Genomic DNA, 15,272 nt, shown 5'->3' on the forward strand with positions numbered 1-15,272 from the left:
AATGATCCACTAGGCCCTCTTCTCCTCATTTTTGTGGGTGCGATGCTGTTGTCCTTTAGCGGGCTTTGGAATTTGTTGGGGTCCATGTGTCTTTGTGAGCAAATCAGGATCATTGGTCTTGTTGTTTGGAATCTGGAAAATCTCTGACCACTGCTGTAATGAGGTGATAGTCTGTCCAAGACAGTGGCTGGGTTTTGATTTCCTTGATCTTGACATCTAGGCTGAAGATCAGGTCCAGGGTATGACCAGCAGCATGAGCTGTTTAGAGAGAGATTACCTGTGAAAGTCCTAAAGAGACAAACAAGGAGGTGAATTTTGGGGCTTTTGCATTTGCAGCCTTGTAAATATGTGTGGTGAAACTTCCCAGGATGACAAGTCTGGGGTATGTCACCACCGTAACTAAAGCAGCATCAGTGAGCTCCTTTCTGAATTCTTTAGTCAGTCATGGTGTTTAAATAAGCATATGTTAGCTTTTGCTTTGATTTCTATTGTCAGATGAGTTAATTTGAATGTTGTCTTACCTGAGGCACCTCTTTTGGATTTGATGTTTGATTAAATTAATGCAATACTGCCTGCCATCTTGTCTTGTCTAGGTCTGTGCTACACTGAATATCCTAGGAGGATGAGGTGGGATAGCATGGGTGTCATCCAGCTAGGTCTCAGTGATGCAGACTATACTGGTTGCTTCATCACTGATGATGTCATGTATTTCTCTCCTTTGAATCATTCCATTTGTTCCTCCAGAGGTGTGTTCTTGGGAACCCGACCTGGATTATAACTTTTGAATCACTTATGAGAATAAAAAATCCTTAATTTAAATTATTCTGTTGCTTTATTCTTTTTATGAAGGATTGCTTTCATTGGGACATCATTGTTACACTTCACAACAATAAAATCATTATGAAAGGGATGGATAATAAGACAGAAAATATCTTATTGCTTCTTTATAAATGCATGATACAGCCACATCTTCACTACTGCCTGCAGATCTGGTCCCCCTCAACTAAAAAAATATATATTGTAGTTGAACAAGTTTCAGAAAAGTGCAACTAAAATTATTAGGGGTATGGAACAGCTTCCATATGAGGAAAGATTAATAAAACTGGGATTTTTCAGCTTGGAAAAGAGAGGACTAAGGGGGGGATATGATAGAGGCTGCTCTTATGTTCTTATAATGCTGTCCAACGAAGACTTTAATATTTTCCTACAGACTTCTGTTGATTTCTTTCTCCTCTGACATCAGTTGGCTTCAGATTAGCCCCCGACTGCATTAAAATTACAATGAATGTAAATTTCACAACAATCCTGTCAATTTCATAAAATTTTATTATCACAATTTTAAATATGGGGAAGGTCAAACACAGAGAGAGATTTAAGCCAATTTCTTTTTCAAATCTGCATGCTTGAAATTAGTCACCTAAATTTTAAACACTTTAATAAGTGGTCTCCTTTCAAGAGTTAGTTATAGACAAAAATCCCAGTAAGTCAGTTGGGAAACGTGTTCCATGTCCTTGAACATAATGTCACTTATTTATATTTCTAATTATGCATTTAGGTACCTTATTTGAAGCACATAAAGTTGAAAAATGTGACTTTCCAAATGTCATACACAGGAATTTTGTGATAGAACTGAGAAGAGAACCCAGATCTCTAGACTCAAGGCCCAATGCTTAAATCATAAAACCATTCATAGATTATTTTAGACAAAAATCGAAAACGGGTGAGAGTTTTGCACCTATGTTTTAATCCTGAAAAGGGAGTTAAAAAGAGTTTAGTTTTATCATGGAAGCATGCCATGCATTTAATGAGTTAGTTAGCTAGCTAGTTAGTTACGAACTATTCAGATGAAAAATGGTTGACTCTCTCTGCTCTCTATAGATGGAATATAAAGTTCTCATTTGAAAACAACAGAAAGTCCACACAGGATCTCTCAGAACTTGGTTGTTAGGGGACTGTGATGTGTTACCTCAAATTAATTATAATACTGAAAATGTATTTAATGGCATATTATTAATCCTCTAATCAATTACTTCTATTATATTGAATCAACCCGTTGATTTCTCTGAGGCAGAAATATTCTAATCCCAAAGCAAAGTATAATTTTGCATCGCTCCAGAGCGAAATCTAATTTATTCTGCTTTACTTCTTTCTCATATGAACTGGCTTGAGGACTGTCTAGTTGTCTCCTGCTCTATGATCTTTTACTCTCCAAAATATGTCAAGTGGAAGAAAGAAATCACACTTCCTACTATTTCGGGCTCCTGTGATTTTCCTCTTTCAAGATGCAATTCAGTTAGCATTGCAATTCTCTCACTGAGACTCCGAGTGCCGCTGTTGGCCAATGTGGAGCCAGGGCTGCAGCCGGAGATCTACAGGAGCCTCTTGCAAAGCGATTACACTGTTATGCAGTGCAGATCTCGGATAAAGGAGAGAAGAGGCTGTTGCTCTCACAAGAAGTCCTTCCGCGGTGTCGAATTTATGAGGTAAAATTAAGCAGGGGAATGGATTTTATGTATGTTTTATGACTGAGGATTCTTATAATCTGAGGGGAATTTGGTCCGGAATATCTATTCAAAATACACCGGGAAAGGAAATACAGACCCTGAGAGCGACTGAGATGGAAACCGGACACAGACAGACCGGCAGGGAAGTGAGACGGAAAATAATCTCGTTTTCCTTCTTATTTTCTTTGTTCTGCCGGGCGGTCTCGGGGCAGATTCGTTATTCGATTCCGGAGGAAATGGCCAAAGGTTCCCTTGTGGGGAATCTCGCCAAGGATTTGGGACTGAGTGTGAGAGACTTGCCGCTGCGAAAGCTCCGTGTCAATTCGGAAAAGCAATACTTCAGTGTGAATGGGGAAAATGGCAACCTGTATGTGAAGGATAGGATAGACCGGGAGGAGATATGCGAGGAGACACCCCTTTGTGTCTTAAATTTAGAAGTTGTTGTTCAAAACCCTTTAAATGTTTTCCATATCAATATCGCAATCCTGGACATCAATGATAATGCACCGCAGTTCATTAAAAATAATATCGATTTAGAAATTAATGAATTTACACAACCTGGTGCGCGATTTCCGCTGGAACCTGCTCAAGATCCCGATGTTGGAGCTAACTCAGTGCAGCGTTACCAGCTCAGTCCAAACCCGTATTTTGTCCTGGAACTGAGGGAAAATCCGGATGGCAACAAATACGCAGAATTAGTTTTAGAGAAACCTTTGGATCGAGAGAAAGAAAGAACTCTTCATTTAATCGTGTCCTCGGTGGATGGGGGCGAGCCAGTCAAAACGGGGACAGTTCAGATTAAGATTGACATTACTGATGCCAATGACAATCCTCCTATATTCACTGAAAATATCTACAAAGTCAGCATGAGAGAAAACCAACCGAAGGGAACCTTAGTGCTGCAGGTGAAAGCGACTGATGCAGATGAAGGTACAAATGCCAAAATAACTTATGATTTCAGCAGCATAGCGCAGAGCGCGCGACAACTGTTCGGTTTGGATCCTGGTACTGGAAGGATTACAACAAAAGATACTTTGGACTTTGAAGAAAAAAATAGCTACACGATTGGCGTGGAAGCCAGGGATGGGGCAGGTCTGACTGCCCACTCTAAAGTTCAAATCGAAATTCTCGATGACAACGACAACGCCCCCGAAGTGACACTGACATCCGTATCCAATCCCATTCCCGAAGACTCAGTGCCCGGGACAGTGATAGCTCTCATCAAAGCCCGCGACCGCGACTATGGAGGAAATGGAGACATTACCTGTAACATTCCACACAACTTACCATTTAAAATCATTTCATCTTCCAATAATTACTACAAGCTCCTCACAGACAGCACCCTGGACAGGGAGAGGACCCCGGAGTACAATATCACAATCACAGCCACAGACAAAGGCACTCCCCCGCTCTCCACACAGAAAACCATCCTCTTGCAAATCTCGGATATCAATGACAATGCCCCTGTCTTTGAGAAACCTTCCTACGCCGCCTATGTGCCAGAGAACAATCCCTCGGGGGCTTCTGTTTTCAGTGTAAAAGCCTCAGACCGGGATCTGGACCGGAACGCCCGAGTCACTTACTCCATCGTGAGCAGCAACATCGAGGAGGTGCCTCTCTCCTCCTACATCTCCATTAACTCCCAGACTGGAGCTATCTATGCGCAGCGCTCCTTCGACTACGAGCAATTCCGGGAGTTTGAAATGCAAGTGAAGGCCCAAGACGGCGGGTCCCCGCCTCTCAGCAGCAATGTGACCGTCCGGGTGTTTATTCTGGATCAGAATGATAACGCCCCTCGCATCCTGTACCCTTCCCTCGGAGCCGATGGCTCCGCCTCGTTCGAGATGGTCCCTCGCTCGGCTGAGGCAGGTTATCTGGTGACTAAGGTGGTGGCGGTGGATGCAGACTCTGGACACAACGCCTGGCTCTCCTACCACCTGCTCCAGGCCACGGAACCGGCGCTCTTCAGCATGGGGCTGCACAGCGGGGAGCTCAGGACAGCCCGCGCCTTTGTGGACAGAGATGCTGTGAAGCACCGGCTGGTCACCCTGGTGAAGGATAACGGGCAGCCGCCTCTCTCCGCCACAGTGACTCTCCACTTGGTGTTTGCCGAGAACTTCCAAGAGGCTCTTCCGGAAATGAGCGACCAATCGGGTGACTCGGCATCTCAGACTGATTTACAGTTTTACTTGGTGTTGGCTTTAGCCTTGGTCTCATTTTTATTCCTCCTGACGGTTACACTGGCCATTGTGATGAAATGTCGAAGGTCAAGGAAACCCACATTACTTCAATGTTTCGATCCAGACCATTTTTCAAAGACTGTCCCTAGGTTTCCACCAAATTATGGAGAAGGAACTTTGCCGTATTCTTATCAGCTGTGTTTATCCTCAGAAGCTAAGAAAAATGAATTTTCTTTCCTGAAACCTAATGCTCAGATAGCAGAGAATGTTCTGTGCAGTGAAAACTCTGGGACCTTACTTATGAACAACGGATCTAGGTTCTTAAAATCTGAGACGGAGACTTCTGAAGTGGTAAGCTTGTAGTTCCGTGAATTATATTATTTTTAGATTTAGTATTTGTTTTCATAACTGTAGAAGACTAAGCTTTCTCAAATAGTGCAGGGGAGCTTTATTAATCTGTTATTTTTGTAGGATTTACCGGCACTGAATATTGCTTTTTACAATCTCAAACGTGAATGAATTTATTTTCACAACACCCCATTCGGGGATGGATCAGTGTTATTCCCATTTTACAGGGCTTCTATGGGAAAAAGTGACTTGCTTAATGTCAGAAAGGAGAAGTATAACAGAATAATCTAAAATTACATTCCACTAAATTCAATTTAATACCATTCTACTTTTTTAATTAAAATGTTGTGTGATAACTATTCCAACACCTTATGGTAGTCTAAATATATCACATCAACACTATTACCTTTATCAACCAAACTTGTAATCTCATCAAGAAAAGATAACAAATTAGTGTGACAGGATCTATTTTCCATAAATCCATGCTAATTGGCATTAATTATGTTCCATCCCTGAGTTGTTTATTAATGGAGTCCCATATTAGCTGATCTTTTATCTTGCCTGAGATCAATGTCAGGCTAATAGGCCTGTAAATACCCAGGCCATTCTGTTATCCGTTTTGGGGGAAAAAAGTCTCAACATTAGCTTTCTTCCAGTCTTCTGGGACTTTCCAAGTGCTCCAAGACTTATTGAAAATCACATTAGTGGTTCACTGCATTCTTCAGCCATATCTTTTAAAACTCCTGGATGCAAGTTATCTGGACCTGCTGATTTAAACATATCTAACTTAGTAGCTTCTGTTTAAAATCCTCCAGAGACACCAGTTGTTTGGAAAGGGAGTTATCATCGCCATATGATGAGGCTGATGTAATGCTAGTTGCAGTGATACAAGAGCATGGATGCCAACTTCAGGGTAGACTGTGAGGAAGCAGGGCACAAAATGCAAATTGGTTGTGAATTCTATACTTAGATTTCACCAACAAATTATCAAGTGGAACCTCTTCAGGCACTCTAGCAGCCTTAACATGGAGTTACAGACAGCCCCCCTTAGATTCCTGGTTGGTCTCACCACCCAGGTGAGGATACCTTTGCGATAGCTGCTCCCTTATACCAAGAATCACAAAAATATTCAGGTTACTCCAGTCCCAAAGGATCAGTCACTTACCACAGGTCAGTTACACGTTAGAGCTCACACCAAAGACACTTTTTAGCCAATCCTATAAAACTATATAAATATTTATTAAATAGGGAAATGAAATCAGAGAGTTATTTACAAAATGTAAGCAGGCAAACATAGATACACAAATGGGTTACAATCTTACCTTTCAAAAGGTAACAGAAACTTCTATAATTAGCAAGATGTATATGTCCTTTAGGGCTAATCCAGACTAAACAGCTGGGGATCTCTTGCTTATGCCTGGAAACACACCTTGCCACCCTCTTTCCCCCCAGAGCCCAAGCAGCATGGAGATAATCAGTTCCTTCTTGGTAGGGGTTATAGACTCTCCTTCTCACATGCTTTCAGCTGCAAAGATCAATTGATAAGAGGAATTCCTTAAATTACTCCTCTTCACTAGGGGGAGGCAGAACAACAACAAAAGTCTTTTGTCCTCTTGTTGATAGTACATAAAGAACTTCCAGTTGCAACATCCACTATAGTCCACCTGGTATTGAAAGATCTTTCCTTTTGGGAAGGGCATAACATTTTATGTTGAAGATTACCCCTTCACACTAATTAATGTCTCTGTCCTGGCTGGTGATTTACACAGTCACAGAGATTCACAGTAGAACCCCTCAAATATTACCTTATGGTCAAGCTATCTATAATTACTCATGAACATGGTTACCAACCTCAGGGAAGACTGTTACAAACCAGGGCACAAACCCCAAACTGGTTGTGTGTTCTATAATAAATTTCACCAACCAAGCATCAAATGTGAACTCCTGAAGCACTATAGCAGCCTTCACATGGAGTCACACACAGTCTCCTTGGGAACTTCGGTCTATCATGTCACTCAGGCAAGTCTTCCTTTTTGATAGATGATCCCTTACAGCAAAAGTCACAACAACATTGAGATTATTCCCAGTCGCAAGGGACCATTCACTTTTCCCAGGTCAGTTTTACCATAGCTCTCTCACCAAAGACAATGCTTGTAGCCAATCCTATATTACTAGTTAAATATTTATTAACTAAGAAAAAGAAATGAGAGAGTTATTTACAAGATTAAAACAGGTAAAGATACACACAAATGAATTATAGTCTGAGTTTCCAAAAAGTAGTAGAAGCTGTTATATTGTGCAAGCTCTGTTTGTCCTTTAATCTGGGATGTATTAGCAGAAGTGTTGTAAGCAAAACATAAGAAGTAATTCTGCCACTCTACTCTGCACTGATAAGGCCTCATCTGGAGTATTATGTCCAGTTTTGGGCACCACATTTTAGGAAAGATGTGGACAAATTGGAGAAAGCCCAGAGGAAGGCAACAAAAATGTTTAAAGGTTTAGAAAACATGACCTATGAGGGAAGGTTGAATGAACTGGGTTTGTTTAATCTGGAGAAGAGAAGACTGAGAGGGGACATGATAACAGTTTTCAAGCATACAAAAGGTTGCTAGAGGGAGGAGAGTGGAAATTGTTCTTCTATCTATCGTTGCTATGCTGCCACATAGCATCATATTATCTGAACCCTTTCCACATAAAATTAATAATGAAGTCTCTACTGGACTTCATGATGTCTCTGACTTCCAGCCCTTTTCAGAATAAACATCATCTTTGGGGGCGGTTTTGTTTTTTGAGGTTTTAGATTTTACTAATTTCTTTTATATACAGAGAGAGAATAGAAATACATAATCCAGAAATTGTTATATAATCTTTTATTTATGGTTGATTGGTTAAGTCAACATTTCAGAGGCAATATTTTAATTCTTCTTTCTTATGCTTTTTAAAGAAGAATTAAGTGCTTCTATAGTACTGTATATTAATAAAGATAAATTCATAACTAATTGAAATATGTTGGTATAATGGGTATATATTAACAGATTTATGTCTGATTTATGATTACATGATTGATTGTCCTACTTTAGATTTGCATCACGGGAAAGCTTCTGAATTCAGGGATCTACCGAGACCATTCCCACAATTCTAGGGATGCTTCATATATGAAATGCTTAAGGGTTCTTCTGGACTCCTTCTACTTAGATTATTTCATTAATCCTAAGAAACTATCTTTTAAATACGGTATCACTTAAGAGAGTAGAATCTTCTTCTTCTTCTAGTTGTTATAGAAACAGGGTCCACTACATTTTTAGTGGGCAGATTTCTTTCAAAAAAGGAGAAGCTTAACATGGACGTGAAGACTTTATATGTGAGTGCGAAATGGGTTTTATTTATGAGGCTTAATCAAGTATATAAACCCGCCATCCGTCCTGCTCTCTTCAATTAAGAAAATAATTATTTCTGTCAAATATTTCACAATTACCACTTGCTAGATTTCACGCATATGTGTGAACGTGGGTATTTGGGGTTGTGGTTTATGAACGAGACTTTGCAAGTGTTGGAAAGTTCTTGTATCCAGTCATTTGATATAGTTTAAATAAACAATTAGAACTATAAATACTCCTGTACCTTTTTTAGATTTACCAGGCAGCTATTTGTTGTATCGCACATCAAAAGGATTAGCTTGCAGAAAAGCACAAGATTACTTTATAGCTTCCACATATACAATATATATCGACAAAAAAATTCGAGAGTATATGTATAGTTCTGCTCTGGGATGCAGCTACTTACACTTAACAATGAATGTACAGTACTTTGCACTTTGGGTGTATTTTTTTAGATAATAGTAATAATAGTGATAATTATAATAGATTATTACACATAACTAGAGCTGTACCGGCGCCTTGACGAGATCACTGCTACTGCAGTTCTCGGGTTGAGACTCAGAGTGCCGCTGTTGGCCAATGCGGAGCCAGGGCTGGAGCCGGAGATCCATCCGAGCTTCCTGCAGTGCGTTTGCTCAGTCACACAGCGCAGATCCGAGAGGAAACAGCAGAGAAACCTTCCCAGTTCGGCCGAGAGAAGGGAACGGCCGTTAGAACAGACAATACCGCAATGTTTACCGCTCTGCCGCGGATTCCTTTACCCTGAGGGATCTGTAAACACCCGATGTAACCAAAACAAGCAAGGAAAGGAGAGAGCAAATCCGAGAGAGACCGGGATGGAAACCAGGCTCCGAGAGCCGAGCCGGGCGGTCAGACGGCAGGTACTGTTGTTTCCCTTCTTATTGTCCTTGTTCTGCCGGACGGTCTCGGAGCACATCCGTTATTCCATACCCGAGGAAATGGCCAAAGGTTTCCTTGTGGGGAATCTCGCCAAGGATTTGGGGTTAAATATACGAGAACTACCTCAGAGAAAGCTCCGAGTGAATTCGGAAAAGCAATACTTCAGTGTGAATGGGGAAAATGGCAACCTGTATGTGAAGGACAGGATAGACCGGGAGGAGATATGCGGGGAGAAACTCCTCTGTGTCCTGATACTCGAAACGGTGGTGGAAAATCCTTTAAATGCTTTCCATGTGAATGTAGCAATCCAGGACATTAATGATAACGCCCCGCGGTTCACCAAGAGTAACATTGGCCTAGAAATCAATGAGTTAGCACTGCCGGGTGCTCGATTTCAATTAGAATCTGCACAAGACCCAGATACCGGGATCAACTCACTGCAGAATTACCAGCTCAGCAAGAACCCGCATTTCACGTTGGCTGTGAAGGAGAGCACGGATGGAAATAAATACCCAGAGTTAGTGCTGGAAAAATCTTTGGATCGGGAAAAACAAAGTTCTCATCACTTGATCCTGACGGCTGTGGATGGGGGAGATCCAGTTAGATCCGGGACAGCTCATATTAGGATTAATGTTACTGACGCTAATGACAACCCCCCCGTATTTACTGAGGAGATCTACAAAGTCAGCCTGAGGGAAAACTTGCCAAAGGGCTCCTTAGTGCTACAGGTCACAGCTACCGATAAGGATGAAGGATTAAATGCCCGAATCACGTACTATTTCAGTAACACTCCGGAAAATGTTCGTAAAATATATCATCTAGATCCTGAGAACGGAAGAATTACAAATACAGGGAATCTGGATTTTGAAGACACGCATAAATACATGTTGGGGGTTGAAGCCAGGGATGGGGGTGGCCAAACCGCTCAATGTAAAGTCCAAATAGGAATACTTGACGAAAACGATAACGCCCCAGAAATGACATTTACATCTGTGTTCAGTCCCATTCCCGAAGACTCACCGCCCGGCACAGTGATAGCTCTCATCAAAGTTCGTGACCTAGATACCGGAGATAACGGAGAAGTCACGTGTCACATTGAACACAATTTGCCTTTTAAAATAGTAGCTTCATCTAACAATTACTATAAGCTCCTCACAGACAGCACCCTGGACAGGGAGAGGACCCCGGAGTACAATATCACAGTCACAGCCACAGACAAAGGCATTCCCCCGCTCTCCACACAGAAAACCATCCTGTTGCAAATCTCGGATGTCAATGACAATGCCCCTGTCTTTGAGAAACCTTCCTACACCGCCTATGTGCCAGAGAACAATCCCTCGGGGGCCTCTGTTTTCAGTGTAAAAGCCTCAGACCGGGATCTGGACCAGAACGCCCGAGTCACTTACTCCATCGTGAGCAGCAACATCGAGGAGGTGCCTCTCTCCTCCTACATCTCCATTAACTCCCAGACTGGAGCTGTCTATGCGCAGCGCTCCTTCGACTACGAGCAATTCCGGGAGTTTGAAATGCAAGTGAAGGCCCATGACGGCGGGTCCCCGCCTCTCAGCAGCAATGTGACCGTCCGGGTGTTTATTCTGGATCAGAATGATAACGCCCCTCGCATCCTGTACCCTTCCCTCGGAGCCGATGGCTCCGCCTCGTTCGAGATGGTCCCTCGCTCGGCCGAGGCAGGTTATCTGGTGACTAAGGTGGTGGCGGTGGATGCAGACTCTGGACACAACGCCTGGCTCTCCTACCACCTGCTCCAGGCCACGGAACCGGCGCTCTTCAGCATGGGGCTGCACAGCGGGGAGCTCAGGACAGCCCGCGCCTTTGTGGACAGAGATACTGTGAAGCACCGGCTGGTCACCCTGGTGAAGGATAACGGGCAGCCGCCTCTTTCCGCCACAGTGACTCTCCACATGGTGTTTGCCGAGAACTTCCAAGAGGCTCTTCCGGAAATGCGCGACCAATCGGGTGACTCGGCATCTCAGTCTGATTTACAGTTTTACTTGGTGTTGGCGTTAGCCTTGATCTCGTTTTTGTTCCTCCTGACAGTTACACTGGCCATTGTGATGAAATTAAGAAAGTCAAGAAATTCCAAATTACTTCAATGTTTTCGTTCTGACCTTCATCCGAAGATCGGCCGTAGGTTCCCACAGAACTATGAAGATGGAACTTTGCCTTATACCTACCAGCTGTGTTTGTCTTCAGATTTAAAGAGGAGCGAATGTACTTTCCTGAAACCCAATGTCCAGATAGCTGAGAATATCCTGTGCAATGACAGCTCTGTGATGTCGTTTATGGGGAATGGGACTAGCAATTTACATGATGAGAGGGAGACTACTGGGGAGGTAAGCTTCTGTTTTCATACTTTACATGATATCTTTGTAGAATACAGGCTTTTATTGTTAAATACGAAGTCTTTTTCTCTCATCGTCATAGTAGGTGGTCTCAAAATATGAATGGATTTGTTGCCACAATATCCTTGCAAGGTACAGGAAGTTATCTCCATTTTACAGGAGTATGTGAGGTATATTAGGAATAACTGAGTTGTCCCAGGTCACAAATGAAGTATGGAAGTAGCCGAGGATAAAACTCGAAGCTCCTAAATATCTATCCTTTTCCTTTATTGCAAGATAATTCTTACTTTCAATGGAATAGTATCTTTCAAAAAGTTACCTTAGAATAAGTGCAATATGCAGAAATATTTATGTATCTTCTTTAAGATATGCTTTTTTCTGATGGTAGAGAAAACTATGAAAGCTATCTAACTGAAATATATATTTTTGTAATACTCTTCTAAACGCTTCTTTTGAATAACTGCCTTGTTTAACGTTCAGTAAGATCTTGGGTAGTTGTTATAGCCTCAGATATGGAAATATATTTTTGTTCTTTGAGAAACGCCTGACGTCCTTCTGTTACAGCGTTTTGTTGGGCTGTGGTGTAATGGAGAGGTTTTATTGGCATAAACTTTTATGATTTTATTACTCACCAGTGGCAGAGCCTTGATGTAGTTATGCTAAGTAAGTGAGGATAAAATTTTTACACAACACATTTAGGTATTTTGGATATGCCACACAATTTAAAGGGGGAAAATGCTTTTACAAAGGTTTGACAGATTAAAAATATTATAGGGTATTTTTTTTCTTTTTTTATTAGCAGTTGTAATGCCAGTTTTCTCTTAGCTAACCTGAGCCAATGTTCAGTGTTCATAAGGAGTTATACAAATATTTAGGAATGTTCTTTGAAAGCTTTTCTATACATAGTGACGTTTTGGGAAAATTCCTTTGTGCCACTTTCCAGATTTAAGAGTAAATTTTGAGTCCCAATGGGAATGTGAAACTCTTTTTTTCAGTAACATAGATGTACTCACAGCCCTTCAGGATTTCCAGGTAGCGAATCTTAGAACTGTCACTAGTGCATGACAGAATAGTACCTATGGTGGTCTGGAACCATTTAAATATTTCTAGGTTGGGGAGGGAGCATACTACACATTTGGAGGGGGAAAGGAAATATTTCCCTGGAAACATTCCCAATTTTTGAAGTGCTCAGGGACTTGGACTCTCAGAAGTTGTCCTGAAAGATTAAGTGGTGGACAAAGTGCAGCTGAATGTATTTGTGAACTTGAGGGTCATGACCTATGACTGGAAAATTGCTAATATAGTACCAATTTTTAAGAAAGGAGGGGAAAGTGACCCAGGAAACTATAGGCCTGTCAGTTTCACCTCAATTGTATGTAAGGTCTTGGAACAAATTTTAAAAGAGAAAGTAGGTAAGGACATAGAGGTAAACAGTAGATGGGATGAAATACAACATGGTTTTACAAAAGGTAGATCATGCCAGACCAAAATGACCTCTTTCTGTGAGAAGATAACTGATTTCTTAGGCAAAGGAAATGCAGTAGATCTAATCTTCCTGGATTTCAGTAGGGTGTTAAATGCAGTTCCACATGGGAAATTATTAGTTAAATTGGAGAAGATGAGGTTTAATACAAGAATTGAGAGGTGGATAAGGAACTGTCTAAAGTGGAGACTACAACCAGTCATACTCCAAGGTGAACTGTCAGTCTGGGGGGAGGTTACAAGAAGAGTTACTCAGAGATCCGTCTTTGGACCAATCTTAACATTTTGATTAATGACCTTGGCAGAAAAAGAGAGCGTGCTAATAAAATTTGCAGATGATACAAAGTTGGGAGGTATTGCCAATGTGGAGGAGAACTGGAATATCATAGAAGTAGATCTGTACAACCTTGAAAACTAAAGTAATAGAAATGGGATTAAATTTAATAGTGCAGAGTGCAAGGTCTGGGTTTAACAACAATAATTTTTGCTGTAAATTGGAGATGTGTCAGTTGGAAGTGACAGAGGAGGACAGAGGCCTGGGTGTATTGGTCAATCACAGGATGACTCTGAGCAGCTGATATGATGCAGCCTTAAAAAGGATAATGCAGTCCCCCAGTACAGACAGGGAAGTTTTAGTACCATTATACAAGGCCCTAGTGTGACCTCATCTGGAATACTGTGTTCAATTCTGGTCTTCCATGTTTAAGAAAGATGAATTCAAACTGGAACAGGTGCAGAGAAGGGCTGCTAGGATGATCAGAGGAATGGAAAAGCTACTTTACTGAGAGGACACTCAACGAGCTTAGCTTATTTAGCCTAACTAAAAGAAGGCTGAGGGGAGATATGACTGCTCTCTATAAATGCATCAGAGGGATAAATACCAGGGAGGTAGAGGAGTTATTTAAATTAAGCACCAATGTTGACACAAGAACATAAAAAATGGATATAAACAAATGGATATAAACAATGTTGACACAAGAACAAATGGATATATAGGCTTGAAATTAGCTGAGGTTTCTAACCATTGGAGCAGTGAAGTTCTGGAGCAGCTTTCCAAGGGGAGCAGTGGGAGCAAAATCGTTAATTAGCTTCAAAACTGAGCTAGATAATTTCATGGAGGGGAAGTTATGATGAGATTGCCTACAATGGCAAGTGGCCCATCTGTGACTACTAGCAGCAAATATCCCCAATGGCTGGAGATGAGACACTAGATAGAGAGGGCTCTGAGCTACTACAGACTATATTTTCTCAGCTGTTTGGCTGATGAGTCTTGCTCACATGCTCAGGGTCCAACTTATCACCATATTTGGGGTTGGGAAGGAATTTTCCCCCTGTCAGATTCTCAGAGACCCTGGAGGTTTTTCACATTCCTCTGCAGCATGGGGTACAGGTCACTTGCTGGTTTAAGCAAGAATAAATGGTGGATTCTCTGTAACATCACCCTAAGGGAGGTGGGGGGTTGGGAAGTAATTTTTCCAGGGGTCAGATTGGTAGAGATCCTTTTGGGGGTTTGCCTTCCTCTAAAGAATGAGGCATGGGTCACTCACGGGTTTAAACTAAAGAAAATGGTGGATTCTCTCTAGCTTGAAGTCCTTAAATAGTGATTTGAAGTCTTCAGTAGCTCAGCCATAGGTTTTGGGTTTATCACAGGAGGGGGTGAGTGAGATTCTGTGGCCTGCAATGTGCAAGCATCAGACTAGATGATCAGGATGGTTTCCTTCTGGCCTTGAAGTCTGTGGGTCTCAGTGACCAGAGGTGCAGGATAAAGCAAATAATCATTTGATTTTATTCATCATAAGGGAAGCAGTTTGTCAAACTGGTATTACTACCGTATATGTGGCATATATCTGGATATGTGTGTGTCCGGCATATTTGTCACACAAATTTGTCCATTCATATTTTACATTTATGCGTTATTGGCATAGATTGCCCTCTTCTGGTATAATTTTCAATGAAGCCTCTCATTCTGCTCTCTATTATTAACTGAATGTGAACATTACAAGAATAGAAAATGTATGGAGTAGAGATTATTTTATATCACCAGACCTCATCCATGAGCACTCATGCTTTTGGCATTCCTACTTCATCCACTGAGCTGGTAATGAAAATCGTGAGTTA

The 15,272-nt window shown here is 41.6% G+C and overlaps 1 protein-coding gene across 4 annotated transcripts in view; it reads left to right on the forward strand.

Annotated features, from left to right (window-relative positions):
- The window catches only part of LOC137165623 (protocadherin gamma-C5-like), a 336,971-nt gene that overhangs the window by 198,512 nt on the left and 123,187 nt on the right, over positions 1 to 15,272 (forward strand). Inside the window, exon 1 of one of the 4 annotated variants that reach the window (XM_067566941.1) lies at positions 9,246 to 11,663. The exons of the other annotated variants lie outside the window; for them this stretch is intronic. Within the exon in view, the coding sequence (XP_067423042.1) occupies positions 9,246 to 11,663 (2,418 nt within the window). Of the gene's footprint in view, positions 1 to 9,245; positions 11,664 to 15,272 lie in introns of those variants that run through there. 4 annotated transcript variants of the gene reach the window in all.

This window comes from Emydura macquarii, unplaced genomic scaffold (assembly GCF_026122565.2).
Source record: "Emydura macquarii macquarii isolate MOO-44397 ecotype Brisbane River unplaced genomic scaffold, CSIRO-AGI_Emac_v2 contig_2768, whole genome shotgun sequence".
Taxonomy (NCBI): Eukaryota; Metazoa; Chordata; order Testudines; family Chelidae; genus Emydura; species Emydura macquarii.